Source organism: Quercus robur, chromosome 9 (genome assembly GCF_932294415.1).
Source record: "Quercus robur chromosome 9, dhQueRobu3.1, whole genome shotgun sequence".
NCBI lineage: Eukaryota > Viridiplantae > Streptophyta > Magnoliopsida > Fagales > Fagaceae > Quercus > Quercus robur.
The window spans coordinates 12,025,819-12,045,123 of NC_065542.1; the positions used below are offsets into that span (position 1 = coordinate 12,025,819).

The 19,305-nt window shown below is 42.1% G+C and overlaps 1 protein-coding gene across 1 annotated transcript in view; it reads right to left on the reverse strand.

Annotated features, from left to right (window-relative positions):
* Positions 1–222: 222 nt before the first annotated feature.
* Positions 223–19,305, reverse strand: part of LOC126699264 (kunitz type trypsin inhibitor 104-like) — a 35,080-nt gene continuing 15,997 nt past the window's right edge. The window contains exon 2 of the mRNA XM_050396996.1: positions 223–1,022. Coding sequence (XP_050252953.1) covers positions 379–999 — 621 coding nt within the window. The 5' untranslated portion in view covers positions 1,000–1,022 and the 3' untranslated portion in view covers positions 223–378. The remainder of the gene's footprint in view (positions 1,023–19,305) is intronic.

Sequence of the window (19,305 nt, forward strand, 5' to 3'; positions counted from 1 at the left end):
TCCTTACTGTGTTGTAATCAGTCCTGAGTCCTATCCTCAAGCTGTTTGGGATGTGTGGATGTGACATATATTTTCTTTTTTCGGTTAATGGAATTTTTCATTTAAAAAAAAAAAAAAAGGGAATAAAGGATGAAGTATGGTAAACATAAAACAACTCATCTTTGCCCACAGAAATAAGAGATTTATGTTAACACAAAAGAACGCACATATATGAGAGAGATCTAAAACATAAAATTCACCTTTTTTTTCTTTGTTGAAAATATAATCACAACTTCCCAAAGAAGTTACAAAACACATGCCTATGCTTAATTTATTTATTATTGGAAGGAGCTAACTCCATTTATTTACTCTACCTTTCAATAAGGAAGACTAATAAATTTAAGCCTTTCTCTCAAAGGTAACAGGAATCACATTACCATCCAAGGCTAACAACCTCTTTCCATTCTCAACCAAGTTACCAACAGTACCACAGTCAAACTTACAAATAGGACAAACTTCTGTAGGACACCATGAAATCTGGTAGATATCACCTCCAACACTAGCTTTCCCTATCCGGAAGTAATTTCTGGCTTTTCGTGAGCCTTCGTCTTCTCCGGTGACAATTAATCTCCTATTAGTCTCGGGGTCCTTCTCGCCTAACTTCCATGCAGTCGACTGAACACAGATTGTGGCCGCTGAGAAAGCAACCCTGAAGTCCCTATTCTCCCTAATCACTGTCTCTCCCTCCACGAAAGGTGTGAAGATGACAGGGAGACCTTCTAGGCCTGAAACATTTTCCTGCCCAACATAAAAGGGGCATGAGCCATTTCGATTAATCAAGGTGAAACGACCGCCACTGTCAGTAATAGCAGGATTGATGTAGTATTCTACACCGCGTTGAAGAGGACGTCCGGCACTGTCAAGCACCGGTGCGGGTGAGGATGATGGTTGAGCTACTGCTGATATGGCCATCACTAGCATTATGCAGCTAAGGCTTCCAATCAATCTCATCGACTTCATTTTCAAGGATTGCTCACAAAAAACTAAGAATTTGCTCTCTGGGGTTGGTAGTTTTCGAACTTGTATATATGGATTATTTGGTGTTTTGCCAATGGCCTTGGCATGGTATTTATAATATTTGGTGCGGTGATATGGCACGTCATTGAGATCTCGACTGGTTGAGATATGATGAATAAAAAAGTCCATGAAAGCTTATCCGATTGTGAATTACTTGTACCTTACGGTGGTCATTAATAGCATTAAACACGGTAAGGGCCAAGACTTTTGCAACCTGCACATGTGAGATATTGGTCATTTCTGTACAACACAGTGGCAGAAAGTTATATTAATTTGTAAACTCCAAAAATTTCGAGACGGTGGAAGAAGTTGAACCCAAGTACAGCCGTACAGGGGAAAAGTCGAAGCCTAGCCGTACATGCAAAGCTTTTCAATTTGGATATATACACCGAGGCCACCTTTTTAGAATGTTTAAATTGTCACGTGGTTTCCTATTCACACGTATTAGACTTGAAGCTATTGTATCAAAAAAAAAAAAAAAGACTTGAAGCTACTATCTATGCATGGACATTTCTTGGTTAGCCTCAATACATGGTTAAGGTCTAGATAGTTGACTCTTTATTTTAATGTTTATTTTTGCCGAAAATATATTGTTAATGTTTAATATTTACAAATTGAGTACTATTAGTTCTGGAAGTTTGAAATGAGCGCTATTGGCTCATAAAGTTTTAAAAATAAGCACTATTAATCCCTATGTATTACCGAAGTATTTAGGTAAATATTTTGGTGTGGATTAATAACAATTTGAGGCTAACAAGATGTTTTCTGTCAAGCAAAAGGGAGACTAGCAACCAAGATAGATTTATATATTCAACAACTCTATCTACTTTTTTTTTCTTTAGATAAATAGTTTGATAATAAACGGGGATGTGTTATGAGCAACTCTTTGTTTTGGTAAAAAAAATTAAATTGGTAAATAAAGGACAGTAGAAATACAGCCAATTCCAAAAAAATAAAATCAAAAAAATAAATCAAATTGAGCTCTTAACAACTTAAGTTGATAGAAAGGAGTTATTGATCAGTTATTTCTATGTAAACCAACACTTCTCCTATGGTTTGGTTTCATGCGAATGATATACCATCGACACTTCTCACACTCAGGCTTGCAAAGAACAGTGAGTCCTCCACTTTGCCTTGTGGTGTGCTGTCACAGGCAACTAAAAATAAAACCTATACTCTTAAAAATATATGTAGTAGTGCAAGTAAGGATCGTTCCCACAGAGAGTATCTAGCCCAGTTTTATGCTACGTGAACAAAGAGGGGTGAGGTTTGAGTATAATGAAAACAATTTTAAGAAAAAAAAAAAACACTAAGGAACAACTCAAATTAAAATATCGAAATCAATTAAAAGAACAAACCTTGGTCTAAGTCAACATCCACCATCGGAATTTTACAACTGATCATTGATGCAAGTATATATCAATTCACACTTTGAATATTTACCGTTGGAACTATTTTCCTATCTCTCCTTAGTCGTAGTTAATTAGAAAACAAGCAATCTAATTAACCCTAACTACTAAACAACCCAAGACAAGCACTAAAGGTTTAATCTAATAGCAGCCTTAAGAATTAGAGAGATCGATGGAATTAAACAACACAAACATAAGCAGTTGTATTTAATTTAGTCGAGCATTCTTCTTAAGATCTAATAATTTCTGACGCAACAAATCATTAAATCTTGGTTGCTTCAAAAGTTAGAGAGATCAAACAATTACGGATTTAATATCTAACCTAGCAATAGATTGCAACGAATAATAAACTAGTAAGCCTCCTAGTAATTAAACAAGACAATCATGAAAATAGGCACAGAAGAACATTTGATATTCAAAGCATAAATTGAACAATAAAAACAAATTAGATCTCACAGTTTTATTGATTTCGAGACTTCAGTTTCCTTTGACCAAGTATAAAAGTTTAGCCACGTAGGGCTATAATGAAAATTCAAAGGAGAAAATCAGAGAAGAGGGGAGAGAGAGGCGTGTGTGTCCAATTCTGATTTCTCCTCCCCCTTTTACACGTTAATTCCCTCTTTCCCAAGCCTACAAAATCTCCTAAAAATATTATAAATAACAATATCCAAATCTGACTAATTAAGGAAAAATATTAAAAAAAAAAAAGTCCTAATATAACTAGGAAAGTGGTGTTTTTCAGCTGGAATTTTCATGCATTAGATCTGGAACCTTCCAAAAATAAACCGCATCAAATCTGCATATTAGAATTGCAAGCAAAAGAACATTCTAGAACGTCAGCAGTGCAGGTGCAGCAACTTCAAACCCTATTTTGACCTTGATTCAACATGTATCTCTCAAAACTCAAAACATGAAAGTTGTATAGCTTTGTCTTTGCATTCCATAGCATCTTGAATCATCTCAATCAGAACTCAGATGAGAGAGTTATGCCTAGATTACGAAGCAATGTCAAAGCTATCCAGAATCACCCAATTAGCTACGTTTTGCACTTAATGCCTCCATTTGCATCCTAAATCAAAATATAAGAATAATGAGTACATTTAGGTACCAAATAAATATAAAATACTAAACATTAAAGGAGAAAAATATGACATTTTGCATTTTCATCACTTTGCACTTGAAAGATGAAACTATTAAGTATTAACCCAATTGGAAATCCCAACCACAGTTTGTCCAAATCCATATGTGATATGCTTAGCTTCATCAGGAAAACAACCTTGGCTCTTCTTCCTACACTAGCATCTGTAATGCACAAATTGATCGAGAGTTCCCAAACGGATTAAAATCCTTTTGTGAGAGTGTCTTTTTCGGGATACTCAGGCCTAAGGATCCCGAGCCTGAATGAAAAGGAAAGGATTTGGTGGACTGGGCCTTGACTCACCGCAGCTAACAAGCTGTTTAAGAATCAAGTGAATGCAGAGAATACTCCTGACAACATACAGAAAAAAATGACAAACAAGGATATCGAAGAGTGCCAAAAATTAACAACGTAAGTTCAGAAGGAAAGAAAAACAGGATTAGCAAGACAATAAAAGAGTGCTGTGGGGATCCTGGGAATTATGAAATAGTATTTCATTAAGACATTATCTGTTTGATTACAGAAAGCTCAGTAGGACGTGATACAAGGTCCAATCAAGCTCAAAAATTGCAGCCTTGAATGGCTATTTCAGCCTTCAAAACTTGCGAAGTTTGATTCTCGTTGAATCCGAGTATGTGCCATAGTGGCATTTACAGGATATCGGGAAGCAGTATTTGTTTTCCCTTAGTATTTTCTTTCTACACAGATTTTTCTGATAGTTTTTTCTAGGGAATTTCTTCTTTCTTCTGTTTCTTTCCTTTTTTTCTCGCTGCCTTCTTCACAACCCACCCCCTCCTTTTATAGTGGAGTTTTCTGGGCGTCCCGGGGAACCATTGGTTCCCCTGTTTTGCTTTCTTGCGAACAGAGCACATCTTGTCCTTGTTGTCTTGGTAAGTCCCTTTTCCGTTTCTTCTCATTCTTTCCTTCTCTCAGTTCTGATCCTTTTGAAAGCTTCTGGTTGGCTATCTTCTTTGGGAGTGCTGAGGTATGCCCTTCTCGGCATCCCCAATTCTGGCGCCTTCTGCTTTTCCTTTTCTTTCCTATTTAGGCGGAATCCCGTCCTGCTTTTTAAAGATCGTTTGTTGTCATCCTTCTTCCCTGTCTTGGTTCCCCGAGGACTCTTCTATCTGTGCCGTGAGAAGTCGCTCGCGCTTTTTATTTTCTTCTTTTCTTTTTTTCTTTTTTTCTGTCTTCTTTCTATCGAGCTGTCCCAATCTTCCTTCTTCTTCGTGCCTGAAAGGATCCGCGCCTATTGATGGTGCCTGAGGATCCTTGCTTCTTATATTTTGCCGTGATCTTTTTTTTTTTTTTTTTTCTCTGGATGCTTTTCTTTTCTGGGCTTCGGGATCCTCTGGGCCTTTCGTATAATCCCTTTGGACTTGGCTTGGGTTTTCCTTCTGGGCTTAACTCATTCTTTTTGGGCTTAGCTTATTCTTTCTTGGGCTTATTTTACTATGATCTCTTTTTTTAGACCTCAACATTTAGCCCCTCGAGCTCGTGGCTTGCCTGAAGTCCACACGTGAGTGATTTAGGTTTCCTAAGATTTTTGTGGTATCCCCTTTTTTTTTTTTTTTTTTCAATTTCTACTGGGTTCCCTTCCTCTTTACTTGGGATCCCGGCTCTTTTCTGCTGCTTTTAGTCACCTCCTTTTTGCGTGTTGTATTCCCTTACTCTTTTGCAGCTTCCTCTTTATACGGGACGTGGCAGTTGGGTATTTGAGGTAAAACTCCTCTACCCACTTTTCTCGTTTCCCGTTATTTCTCATTAATAACTGCTGATTAATCCCTACTTCAAATTAAATTTCTTGGCAACTGGCGCGTCTTTCCATAAACTGTCTTCCCCAACTGCTATTTGTGCCTTTATTGTAGCCGTTTCATCTTATCACTTTGCTTCTCTGAGTTTTTCACTCTTTGTGTTTCTCTTTCTTTTTCTCTTCTTCTCTGTTACTCTGGTCTTCCTCCCTTTCGCACTTTCAATCTCTTTTCTTCTCAGTGTATGTTGTTTCCATGACTTCTTCTTCTTCTTGAAAGAGGAGAGAGCGTACTCCCAGTCCTTCTGAGGGTGAAGGTTCTTCTGGTTCTGCTCCGAGCGATTCTCACGAGGTTGCTGAACGTCCGGCCTTCCCTTTACGGGATCCTTGGTATTCTCTCAGTTTATTTTTTCCTCATATATCTCATGGTGAGGCTCCTCCATCCCCTCACGTTTGGCTATTTTCTGGCCAAGTGGGTTTCGCTGGTTCCGCCCAGGTTCCTGACCCTAGAGAGATTTTCGATCTCCATATCAGACAAGGAATCCGAGAGGCGGTTCCTATTTTCTTTGATTTTGTTCCGGGAAAGATTCAGGGTTGGCCCATATGGGTAGACAAGGAACTGTCTGATGCTGAGTTTGTGGGTCGCTTGGAATGCGCCGGCATCCTAAAGGCAGTGGCTATTTCCAGAAACCTTGAGGGTTTCAGAGACGCCAAAGGGCTCAGGCATCTGGTACGTCGTTGGTGTCCTTCCCTTCATACTTTTTTCTTTTCTACTAGTGAATTGACGATCACCTTGGAGGATGTGGTTAATAACTTCCTCCTCCCGGTGTTTGGTGAAGAGAATCCCTTTGATATTAACTTTTCTGGTGAGGATCTCGTGGTAGAAGAGAAATTATTTGGTCATTTTGGTGGTCGCTCCGCCTCTCCTGGTGGTAAGCCGGCTAGGATGGGGAGATGGGTGATGACCCTCTCTCGTGAAAAGGATAAGGAAGTGAGGTGGGCCGGTTTCCTGGCCTTTTGGCTTAGTAAGTTTTTGTTTAGTGAGTTCCCTGGGTACGGAGTTAAGTCTTCGTTTTTTCCGTTGGCAATCAAGTTGGCTCGAGGTACTCAGTATCCTTTGGCCCCTCTGTTTTTGGGTCATGTTTATTCTCAACTGGACCAGCTTCATGGAGATGAGGCTGAGGGTGATTCTTGTTATGTGATCACTTCATCTCTTCACTGTGCCATTCTTCAGATTTTCATGTGGGACCGTTCTGCAGCTACTTTGGCTAAGTGCAGGAATTTGAAATTTGTGAAGGACAAGTTCCAAGGATCCCCCGACATAGTGAAGGGTCTTTGTGGCAATTCTACTGATGCCTTTCCCATTATCTTTCGTTGGATTAGCTTGAAAGGTGGTGGCCTCAATCTTGTGGAGTTGTTTGACCAAGCAGGGAGCTTATATTGGAGATCCCCTCGTGAGTTTGGTCCTGGCTTTGCATGTGATTCTGTGTTGTCTTCTTTTTTATCTTCTACAGGTAATACCTTTGACTTGCGCCGTGGTGATGAGGGCAGTCTGGCTTATCTTGCCTGCATTAGCCCCTCCTGGCTTCCTGTGCCTTCTTCAAGTGGCCCAAAATATACTCATTATTCAGCACACCGGGTGCTCCGACAGTTTGGTTTTGATCAGGACATTCCGCCAGTTTTTAAGGATGTGGTGCCATCCCTTCCTTCCTTGGATCCTTTCTTGAGGCTGCAGGCCTTTTCTTATTGGTCACGGAGGAGCCCCCAATTTGTAGTGCCTAACTCCCAGAGAGGAGTCTTTGCTTCTAGTGGCTATACCAGTTATTGGAGAAGAGTACAAAAATCTTTTGTTGACTATGTTGGCACTGGTACAGTTCGGGAAGTCCCGAATTCTAGCATTGTTTCTGCTCCGACAGCCAATAGACGTTTATCCCTTCCTACTGCTGGGATTGTTTCTGCTGCTGCAAGCAGCAAGACTGGGTTTGCAGAGTGGCATGCCTCCAGGGGAGGTTGGGTGGCTTATGGACAGGATTTTCCTGAGGCCTGGCTGGGTGATAGTCTCATCATTGGTGCTTCCTCTGGGGTGCCCATCAAAAAGGGTGCAACAGAGACAATAAGTGCTGCCACTGCTAAAGGTAAGGATGTCAAGTTGAAGAAAATGAAAGCTGCTGATGTTGGTGAAAGTACAGGGGGTGTGGAGATAGGCTCTGAGGCGAAAAGAAGGAAAATGGGGAAATCTCAAGCACACTTGGCATCTCAGGAAGGCAAGGATGTCAGGGAACCTTTAGTTTCAAGGACCCGGAAGAAGACCAAGGTAGAGTCTTATTTTCCCCAGGTTCCTGTGACTGCTTCAGTCCATGGTTCTTTAGGATCCTCTGGTTTGGTATCCCAGCCTCCTTTAGGACCCTCTGGGCGTACTCGTAGTAAGCAAAAGACTTCCAGGGAATCTGTAGAGAAAGAGAGAAGGGCAAGACTTCTTTCCTTCTTCTCTTTTTTTTTTTTACCTGTTCACCTTGTCGCACTCATCTTCTATTTTGCTGACGAGTGGTGATTTCCTTTGCAGTCCAAGCGCAAGTCTGATCACAAGAAGGGTAAGAGCCAATCTTCTGGAGACGACGTGGTACGTATGTTCCCCCTTCTTTTGTTCTTTCCCTTTTGTTCTGATATTGTGTTGTTAGCATTTCCTGCTGTTGCGTTTTTTTTTTTTACTTGGTATTGTCTTCTCCGCTGCTTCTTCCTTTAGGTGGAGGTATCCCCTCCTATGACTGACAAGGCTCTGGGGGGGGGGGGGGGAAACTATCACAGCTCTTTCTGTCGTTTTTCCTGTTATGGGGGAGGAGCCCCCTACTGATGATCCCGCTGAGGAAACCGGGCAACCGATGCAAGGTTCCCAGGATTCTCAGGATCCCAAAGCTTCTAGGATCCCGTCATCTCAAAGTCCCCATCTTGAACGCACTCCTAGTCCTATCAGGACTGTGTTTCCTCAATCCTTGTCAGATAAAGGTGCTTTGGGAGACACTCTTCTATCCAAACAAACAGGTAAACCTTGTTTCCTTGAAATAGCGTTATATTTTTTACTTTCTTTTCCAGTTTTTCTTGAATTCCTCCTTTTCCTTTTCCTTTAGGTCAAACCAGTGAGAAATCTGCTCCCAGTGTTGCCTCTTCTTTAGAATCAGAGAGCTCAGAAGGTGAGTGCAAGCTGCTCCCATCGTGTTTTCTTTTTCTTCCCCCCCCCCCCCCCTTTTTTTTATATGGCGAAGCCCCCTGCATCTATCCCTTCCTTTAGCCACTTTGCCATTGGTCCTTCACCTTTTCTTCAACTTGCTTTATGTTCCTTCCCAGAATCTTCGGGGAAGTCAGGAGATCAGGAAGAGGAGGTTCTGCCCCAAGAAACTGGAACCGGTTTGTTCTTCTTTTTCTCTCTTTAAAAAAAAAACTAAATCTGTTCTTCCTTTTCTTTTTCTTCTTTTTTTTTTTTTTTGAATACTGATACAGGCTTTGCAGGTTCTGAGCCTGTTATCCCTGAAGGAATTGTGAGACCTGTTGAAGTTGCTGACCTTCATCCAGAGCAAAAGGCTGCAAGTCCTCCTGTCTCTGCAAGTGGTGACACGACGATGGGGGATGCCTCGAAGATGGCTGCCTCAGATCTTGATTCAAGGCTTTCCTCTTTCCTGGCTCGCTTTGATCTCTTGGAATTCAACAGTCTTCCTGCCAGCCACTTTCATGTTTTTGGGTCTTCTTATGGCAGCTTCCTGCGCTTCTCTGTTCCTGTGGAAGGCCTGCCGCTGCTAGAGAGCCTGCTCAAGAGTCACGGGGATTTTACCAGCGACTTCAGGGGAGGCGTTTTTCTAGGCAATATTTTGATGGAGTTGCTGTGTGCTGTGTTGATTTCCCTAAGGAATTCCTCTGTAGATTCCTTGTCTGAAGAAAAGCTTCTGGAGTGGAGAGGGGTGGTGCAGGACCTTCTAGAGGCCATGTTTAATTTGTCTTTTCTGCTGGATCACTTGCGTCTGCTGGCTCATATGCTGTTTCAAAGGCAATCATTCAAGAGTATAGACACTGAGATAGCTGTTGCTGAGGAAGCCTTGGCTCATGCTCACAAAGTTTTACAAGATTTGAAAGTTAAGCGACAGAGGATCCTTTCTACTTTGGCTGTTCCTGTTATTTCTCCGGATGCCTCTCTGTTGGCCGGCCTCATTCCTTAGCTTTTTTTTTTTAGATTTACACGAACAATTTGGGGTTGTATAAGTTTTTTTTTTGAACATTGCTCTGCTCTTTGCTTTCTCTTTTGTGTTTCAAAACTGCTTCTTATTTCTTAGTATGTGAATCTGCATTTTTCCTTGGATATATATATTGTCTTTACTTTCTTGTGACTCTTTTCTTTCCTGAGTCCTGGACCATGGTTTCCACAGGCTTCACTGTAAGTTCTAGTCCAGGTACCTGGTAATTTATTGTGCAAGTACTGAACTGGGTACACTGGTATCCTTCTCTATGTATGTTTTTTTTTTTTTTGAGATACGGTCCCAGTTCATGAACTTTGACAGGTTCCCCTTTTGCCAAGTGTTAGGCTAGGTATCCTAGATATTTTACTTTTATTCTGTGATCCTAGACCTATGCACTTGGGATTGTTTGTGGGATATCTGAAATTATTTGTGAGGTGGATCCTGGGCCATATGTAAAAAGGGTATTACATATTCTCCCCTTTTTTTTTTACTCAGGTATCCTTCCTTAAATTTATCCACATTTGGTCTTTGCAGTATTTAAAGAAAAACTTAAATGTTGAAGAAACAGGAATTCCATTAAAACATGGTCATTTTTTTTTTAGGAACAAAGAAAAAGTCTTTTGGTGCAGCATTGACAACAAAGTGTCAATCTATCACATGTTCCTGAACAAAATTATCTTAGACCAGAATTCTTGATAAAGGCTGAAAAATAAAAAGACAAAAATAAAAAAGAACTTAGCAGATAGTGAAGCTGGTGAAAGGACCCTGAGGTACTGGGGATCCCCTTGTCCTTATGCATAGTATTGCTTCAGCCATTTCCCGTTTATGGGCTCTGTCAGGACTGTTCCATCCTCTTTGGCAAGGTAATAATATCCACTTTCATGAGCTGCATTGATGATGTAGGGTCCTTCCCATTTTGGGGTGAACTTGGAAGGCCCTGGCAGGTTCCTCCTCACGTGCTCCGCTATCCTTAGCACTAATTGCCCTTTGGTGAACACTCTTGGGCGTACTGCTTGTGCATATGCTCTGGTCATTCTTTGCTGGTATCTTTGGCTCCTTTTCTTGGCCAGTTCTCTTTCTTCTTCTACTCCTTCCAGATCTACTAGCCTCTTTTCATTGTTTGCGTCCTCACTTTCTCCCTGATTTTCTTCGAGAACTACCCTTGGTGTAGGAATGATTAACTCCACAGGGCTGATGGCTTCTGTTCCATAAACCAGGGAGAATGGGGAGAATCCTGTGGCCGTCTTTACAGAGCTCCTACATGCCCAAAGCACATCTGCCAAATGGTCACTCCATTTTCCTCCATACTCATGCTTCATTTTCTTAAGGATTTTTAATATTACCCTATTAGTAGCTTCAGCTTGGCCGTTTCCTTGTGGGTAGTATGGGGTAGATCTTCCATGCTTGATGTGGTATGCTTTAGTTAATCCCTTCACATCTTTGTTTATGAATGGGGTTCCATTGTCGCTAATCAATCTTCTGGAGATCCCGAACCTTGTAATGATGTGGTCTCGAATGAAATTTGCTACAGCGGCTCCAGTAGCTTTTTTCAAAGGGATGGCCTCTACCCATTTTGCAAAGTACTCCGTGGCTGCCAGGATCCATATATAACCATTGGATGGAGGATTTATGGGCCCTATGAGATCGAGCCCCCAAGTATGAAAAGGCCATGGCGTCGTCATATCCTGTAGGACATTTGGGTGAGTGTGAATTACATCTCCTAGGACTTGGCCAGCATGACATGTTTTGACCAGCTCCTCAGAGTCTCTTTTCATCGTTGGCCAGTAATACCCCAACAACAGTAATTGCTTGTACAGCCTTCTCTTCCCTGGGTGACTTCCGCAATCTCCAGAGTGCACCTCTCTGACTACTTCTCTAGCTTCCTTTGGTCCCAGGCACCTGAGGGGATCCCCATGGTATCCTTTTTTGAACAAAATGTCGTTCTGCAAGAAATACCTGCACGCTAGTTTTTTGAGCTTGTGGGCCAGTTCCTTGTCGGTTGGCAGGATCCCCCGAGCCAGGTATCCTATGAAAGGAACCCGCCAATCTTCTGCAATAAACACCGCGTAGCTTTCTTCTTTATCGATTGTCAAACGACATTCCTTGCACTTCCCCTGTATGATTGCTGCTTCCTTGTCCATATCTGGCCAGTAATACCCCATGCGTTGCATCCTTCTGTATAGGCTGACTTTTTCTGCAACTCCACATGCTTGGGCGTGTAATTCTTCTAGTTTCAACTTTCCTTCCTTCTCGGTGATACACCTGGACAGTATTCCTCCTGGCAGTCTTCTATACAATTCTCCTTCTATCTGAGTGTAATCCATTAGTTCTTTGATGTTCCCTCTAGGGCTCGCCTCTTTCATCCTTTCTTTGACTTCGTCCCTCCAGTCCCACTGTTTGGATTCCTCGGGGTACATCCCTTGGAGGATGCTTACAATAGAATGTTCCTGCCTTCCTATTTTTATCAGCGTATCCCTCCCATTAAATGGTATTTGGGATCCCAGGGTGGCGAGAGCATCTGCAGACCTGTTTTCGCTTCTTTGAGTGTATTCTATGCTGAAGGTTTGAAATTCCATCTCCAGCCTTTGTGCCCAAGTCCTGTAGGCTGCTAAGCTTTGTTCCCGTAATGCAAAGTCACCCTTCACTTGGGAGACTACAAGATTAGAATCTCCCAGCACTCTCATATGTTTCACTCCTATGCTGAGTGCTATAGTCAACCCAGTTAAGTATGCCTCGTACTCAGCTGCATTATTAGAGCATGAGAAACCAAGCTTGAAAGACAGGGGCATGATATCCCCATTTTCACAGCTTAGTACAATTCCTACCCCATTTGAAGTTGCTGTAGCTGACCCGTCAAACCTCATGGTCCATTTCTTCCCTGGGATCTCCATCACTGCTACCTCACCAGGGATTTCTTCGCTCAGTGGGCCTTCTTCCTTTCCTGGGAATTGAGCTAGCAAATCTGCTATGGTCTGGCTCTTGACAGCCTTGGGAGTTCTTATACCTATATCATATTGTGAGAGCAACACTAGCCATTGTGCTATTCTTCCCGTGAGAAGGGGCTGGTGCAGGAGTGCTTTTATGGGGTGGGACTTGGTTACCAAGAGGATTTGGTGAGCTGAGAAGTACCTTTTCAACCTTTGGGATGCATAAACGATTACTAGGCAGGCTTTCTCTATTCTGGGGTACCTGGTCTCGGTATCCTTGAGTGTTCTGCTTACATAATATATGGACTGCTCATTTCCTTGGTCATCTTCTTGTGCCAGCAAAGCTCCTATTGCCTGAGAGTTTGATGCTAAGTATAGCAACAGAGGTCGCACACATACTGGTGCCTGGAGGGTGGGCAGATGGTTCATAATGCCCTGAATTCTTTGAAAAGCTTCCTACTGCTCTGTTCCCCAGGTAAATTCATTTCCCTTTTTCAATAGTTTGGATAGGCCTGCTGTAGTTGAGGCTAAACCAGGCACAAACCTCCTGATATAGGAGACCCTTCCCAGGAAGCTTTTGAGTTCCCTAACAGTAGTTGGTCTTCTCATCGTGGCAATAGTTGTGGCCTTGGCTGGGTCCACGCTTATGCCTTTGTGATGTACCAGGAACCCAAGGAACTTTCCAGCAGACACTCCAAAGGCGCACTTCATGGGGTTCATACGTAACTTGTATTTCCTGCATCTTTCAAAGACTTGCTCAAGTACTTGGAAATGTCCTGTTCTGGTTTTTGACTTGACCACAATATCGTCTACATAATCTTCCATCTCCTCATGCATCATGTCATGGAAAATGGCTGTCATGGTCCGTTGATACGTAGCCCCCGCATTTTTTAGGCCAAAGGGCATTACAGTGTAGTAAAAGTTCCCAATCGGAGTTCTGAATGCCGTCTTCTCTGCATCTTTGGCTGCCATGCGGATTTGGTTGTATCCACTGTACCCATCCATAAACGAGAACATTGAGTTTCCTGCAGCTGAATCTACAAGGAGGTCGATATTGGGCAAGGGGAACTCATCTTTAGGACATGCCTTGTTCAGGTTGCGAAAGTCTACACAGCAGCGGATTTGACCATTTTTCTTCTTCACAGGTACAATGTTGGAAAGCCATTTTGGGTGTTGGATGGGTTTGATAAAACCAGCTGTTAGTAATTTCTTGACCTCTTGGACTATTTGAGCTTCTACCTCAGTGTGGAAGACCCTGGCTGGTTGGACTACTGGCCTCACCCTTGGGTCCACATTAAGAGAATGGACTACCAACTCCGGGTCTAGACCAGGCATCTCATCATAGGTCCATGCAAACACATCTCTGTATTTTTGAAGTAAGGTTACCAGTTGTTCTCTTTCTTGAGCCACAAATTGACTGCTAATGAAAACAGGTCTTTGGGATCCTGGTTCTGTTCCCAGGTCTACTTCCTTTAGTTCTTCCTCAGGCTGAATCTGGGCCTCCTTAACTGGTTCTTCTGGGATTTCTTCTTGGGCCATCATGCAGCTTGGTGGTCCGGGACCTTCCTGCACAATGCATTCGGGTCCCGCGCACCTTCACAAACGATAAATTAGCCTTCCCCCAGGTTCCCGCACCACCATACATTCTCGGGATCCTGAAGAGCTGGGCTCCCTCTTTTGTCTTTTTCTTTCTAAAAGGTTTCTCAGGTCACGGGTGCCCCTTCCTCCTTCTTCTTCTAGGATAGGTGCCCCCGGGGTCCCCGGGGTGGGGTTCTCATCATCTGGCTCCAACTCATCATAAAACATCGTTTCTGCAAAGTTCACTTCTCCCTGGCTGAAAGGATTATGATTGGCAGGGATCCTTATGGGCCTCCCATTCAGTCTCCCTTTAATGCATTGATGGAATGTGGATGGAATAAGGCGATGTTTATGAAGCCACGGGCGTCCCAGCAACACGTGATAAGAAACTTCTGCATTAATCACATGAAACCTTGTCAAAGCTACTATTGGCCCTACCCTTAAGGCTAGCTGCACGTATCCTTCTGTTGATTCCACCGATCCTCCAAATCCTGTTATCTCCATGGGGGTCCCCAGGATCCTTCTGTCAACTAAGCCAACAGCTTCCAGGGTACTTAAGGCAATGAGGTTGAGTGATGCCCCCGTATCCACCAGTGCTCTTCTGACTTGAACACCGTTTATGGTGGCCATGAGATAAAGGGGTCTACGGTGGTCTGGGTGCTCAATTTCCATGTCTTCATCAGTGAAGGTTATTGCATTGGTTGTTTCCAGGAAAGCTCGACTAGCATGTGACTCAGCTGTAAAGCATTCCATCCCTGAATCTGCTACTATGCTCATGAGAGACTCTGTGGCCACCCTTCTTGCTTCTGGTCCGAATCCTAATTGATTGAATAGTGACCTCAACTTAGGATTCTTCTGGAGGGTTCTGACTGTGCTCGGGTGGAAGGATCCTTCAGATTCTCCTGCTTCTGCCGGGTTCCCGTGTATTACTACTGCTACCACCCCTTTTCCTTTGTGGTTAGGCAAGGGGTTCCTCTGCACTTCTGGCTCCTTCTGAGTGAGTTCCAAGGTTCCTTCTCTCAACTTTTTGTGGAAGAGCCTGCGAAGGGTCCAGCAGTCCTTAGTGGAGTGCTTCACATAATTATGGATTCTGCAAAATAAAGGATTCTTCCTTTCTTCTTCGGTTGGTGGCCTGGACACAGTGAATGGCCTGACAACCCCATCTCCAATCCATTTGTCTAGGACATGGCTTAACTCCTCAGCTGTGCATGGGATCACCGGTGGTTCCTCAAACACCTTCCCATCTGGTCTCTTCCTTTTCTCTCCTGCTGATACTGTCATAGCTTGGGATGCGGGCAGCCTTTTTGTTCTCATGGTTTGCGCCGTCCTTCTGGTTCTCTGTAGCAGGTCAGCAAACTGTGTGATACATAAATTTTCAAGGTTGAGTCTGTAATCAAAAAGTATGTTGGCTATACAGGTTTCCACGAGCTCCTTTTCTTCATGGTCTCCATAGCAGTCTAGGGACACATCTTCGAATCTTTTAATAAATTGAACTGGATCTTCTCCAGGTCTCTGCCTCACCATTTGCAGGTTCTGGAAAGTGATTTTTTCATCACCAGGGTAATATTTGGCGCAGAATTTTTCCATCATCTCATCCCAGGTCTTGATGGACCCGGGTCTTAGCGTGGTGTACCAAGTGTATGCCCTATCCACTAAGGATTTGGCAAATTCCCTTAGACATAATTCTTTGTCTCCTGCATAGGGGCCCATAGTGTGGACAAACCTGCTCACATGTTCCACGGCACTTCCATTCCTCCCATCGAAAGGATGGAACTTTGGGGGTTCGTATCCCTTAGGATATGGTTTGCCAAGAAGTTCTGGAGGGAACGGGGGATCCCGAGAGAATTGCTTGGGGATCCCTGAGAGTTTTTCCCTTTCTTGCTCCAGGAGGGCATTGACGTCTGCCAGTGTCAAGTACTGAGGGTTGGCTCTTCCTCCCACTGCTGACCCTCCTTCTGGCTGTGTCCCATCTTGGTGGCCAGTAGGGGGAATATTGTCTCTAACTTCCTGTGTCCTGCCTTCTTTGAGAAGACGAACTTCTTGCTCCAGATCCTTTAACATTGTTGTCATCCTGGCCATTAGGTCTGGTTCCTGTCTTGCGTGTCTTTGTTCCGACACAACCTCCTGTTCCACCAAGGGTATCCCACCTCCTTGCCTGGAGACTTCCTCGTTTTCTCCTACAGGCTCAGAGGCTGTGGGTGGCACATTAGTTCCTTTGCTGTTTCTTTGTCTTGGAGGCATTCTCTGTGAAGGGATTGTTTCTTCCTTCTTCTTTGCCCAGTCCCCAGTGGAGTCGCCAAAATGTGAGAGTGTCTTTTTCGGGATACTCAGGCCCAAGGATCCCGAGCCTAAATGAAAAGGAAAGGATTTGGTGGACCGGGCCTTGACTCACCGCAGCTAACAAGCTATTTAAGAATCAAGTGAATGCAGAGAATACTCCTGACAACATACAGAAAAAAATGACAAACAAGGATATCGAAGAGTGCCAAAAATTAACAACGTAAGTTCAGAAGGAAAGAAAAACAGGATTAGCAAGACAATAAAAGAGTGTTGTGGGGATCCTGGGAATTATGAAACAGTATTTCATTAAGACATTATCTGTTTGATTACAGAAAGCTCAGTAGGACGTGATACAAGGTCCAATCAAGCTCAAAAATTGCAGCCTTGAATGGCTATTTCAGCCTTCAAAACTTGCGAAGTTTGATTCTCGTTGAATCCGAGTATGTGCCATAGTGGCCTTTACAGGATATCGGGAAGCAGTATTTGTTTTCCCTTAGTATTTTCTTTCTACACAAATTTTTCTGATAGTTTTTCCTAGGGAATTTCTTCTTTCTTCTGTTTCTTTCCTTTTTTTCTCGCTGCCTTCTTCACAACCCACCCCCTCCTTTTATAGTGGAGTTTTCTGGGCGTCCCGGGGAACCATTGGTTCCCCTGTTTTGCTTTCTTGCGAACAGAGCACGTCTTGTCCCTGTTGTCTTGGTAAGTCCCTTTTCCGTTTCTTCTCATTCTTTCCTTCTCTCAGTTCTGATCCTTTTGAAAGCTTCTGGTTGGCTATCTTCTTTGGGAGTGCTGAGGTATGCCCTTCTCGGCATCCCCACTTCTGGCGCCTTCTGCTTTTCCTTTTCTTTCCTATTTAGGCGGAATCACGTCCTGCTTTTTAAAGATCGTTTGTTGTCATCCTTCTTCCCTGTCTTGGTTCCCCGAGGACTCTTCTGTCTGTGCCGTGAGAAGTCGCTCGCACTTTTTGTTTTCTTGTTTTCTTCTTTTCTTTTTTTTTCTGTCTTCTTTCTATCGAGCTGTCCCAATCTTCCTTCTTCTTCGTGCCTGAAAGGATCCGCGCCTATTAATGGTGCCTGAGGATCCTTGCTTCTTATATTTTGCCGTGATCTTTTTTTTTTTTTTTTTTCTCTGGATGCTTTTCTTTTCTGGGCTTCGGGATCCTCTGGGCCTTTCGTATAATCCCTTTGGACTTGGCTTGGGTTTTCCTTCTGGGCTTAACTCATTCTTTTTGGGCTTAGCTTATTCTTTCTTGGGCTTATTTTACTATGATCTCTTTTTTTAGACCTCAACACCTTTAAAGTTCCTAAGGTACTCTACCATGTAGAGCTATTTAAATTCTCACTACCACTTAAAATAAAAGGTTAAGTTTATGGCACATCATGAAACCACTAACAGAAACATTAAAAAAATGTAATATTTCCAGTATATAAAAAGTTCAAATCATTCACAGTAAAACCTAAAAAATCCCCTTTCTTCATCCACTTCCGATCTTTGTTGATAGAATCCATTATCGATGGCCAATTTTGTTTATGGAGTCTGGTTGGAGTTCATGGGTTTGGCCGTAGAGTTTGATTAGAGATGGCAGCCGACAATGGATTTGTTTTTGTGGCCTGAAATTTCCATTGATTCTCATTGAAGATTGGTAGGGAGGGAGAAAGAGGCACAAATTTTTCTTTTTTGGTTTTATTGTGAATGACTTTGAACTTTTTATGGAAAAATTTTGCTTTTGTTAAGTTTTTGTTAGTGTATTCATGATGTAGCATAACCTTAACATTTTATTTTAAGTGGATGGTGTGGATTTAAAGAACATTACATTGTCTAGTACCCTATAGAAACTCTAGAGGATCTTTATCCTTCCCAAACCCATAAAAATTCTAATTCAAGGTTTTCATGGCTCTCAGTAGGATTGGTCATGACCAATTACCATTGAAGTATATTTCATCCAACCTGCTACATCTACAACATTTAGCTTCTTACCTGTATGTTTTAACTAAGCTGTAAATACAAAATTTCAAGTTTTAAAATTAAACTACAAAATAATTTTCCCAAAATTATTACATTAATAGAAAAAACTACTACTTGGGTTAACCCTAACCTCAAGGAAAATATCAATATTAGGATTGAATTATTACAATTGAGACTTAACCAAATTTCTTATTGCTACTCAGTATGTAGATACTTATAGATGTGATCCCACAATTTGCTCTAATTAAGCCACTTGGGCTCTTCTAATTTGAAATCTTCCACACGAACTATATCTATGACTTCAAGGATCACCTTAAAAATTTGACTCCACAATAATTATATTGTGATGATACTTTGTGGCTTCAACCTTGATTAGGAAATAAGAACTTTGTCTTTAGATTTGCTTTTTATACTCACACTTGTGGTGAACAAAGGTTTTTGATCATTCTATGGTAGCACACAATACAAGCCTTCTAAAATCTCTCAAATCTTTGTTTTGGTTGGCTATATTGTGACCTTGTATATATAGTTTAGCATGCAGATCATGGGTTCCAAGTTAGTAGTTGACTATAAAAAACATATTGGGAATCTACATTCTACTTTGATCGATCAATCAACGAGTGTGCTGAGAACAAAGCTTGTATTGACTGAAGGGGAATTGAAGGCCTAATGAAAAACCAAACACATCATTTTCTTAAGTTGCTTCTTGGATAATTGATCTTGTACTTCTGAGTGAAACTTTGCAACTCAAACAATATTACAAGTTAGGAAATTTGTCTTTGTACTAACCAAACTCATTAATTGAACAACATTCACTATAAAAAATTATTTAACTGTGTTGTAATAAGTTATAGCAATGATTTATTTTGTTGCAATAACCTTATTTAAAAAATTATTAAAAATCTTTTATTGCAACAAAAGCTTATTGCAATAGTTGGCAACAAATTTTTTTTATTGCAACAAAAAATTTTGTTACAAT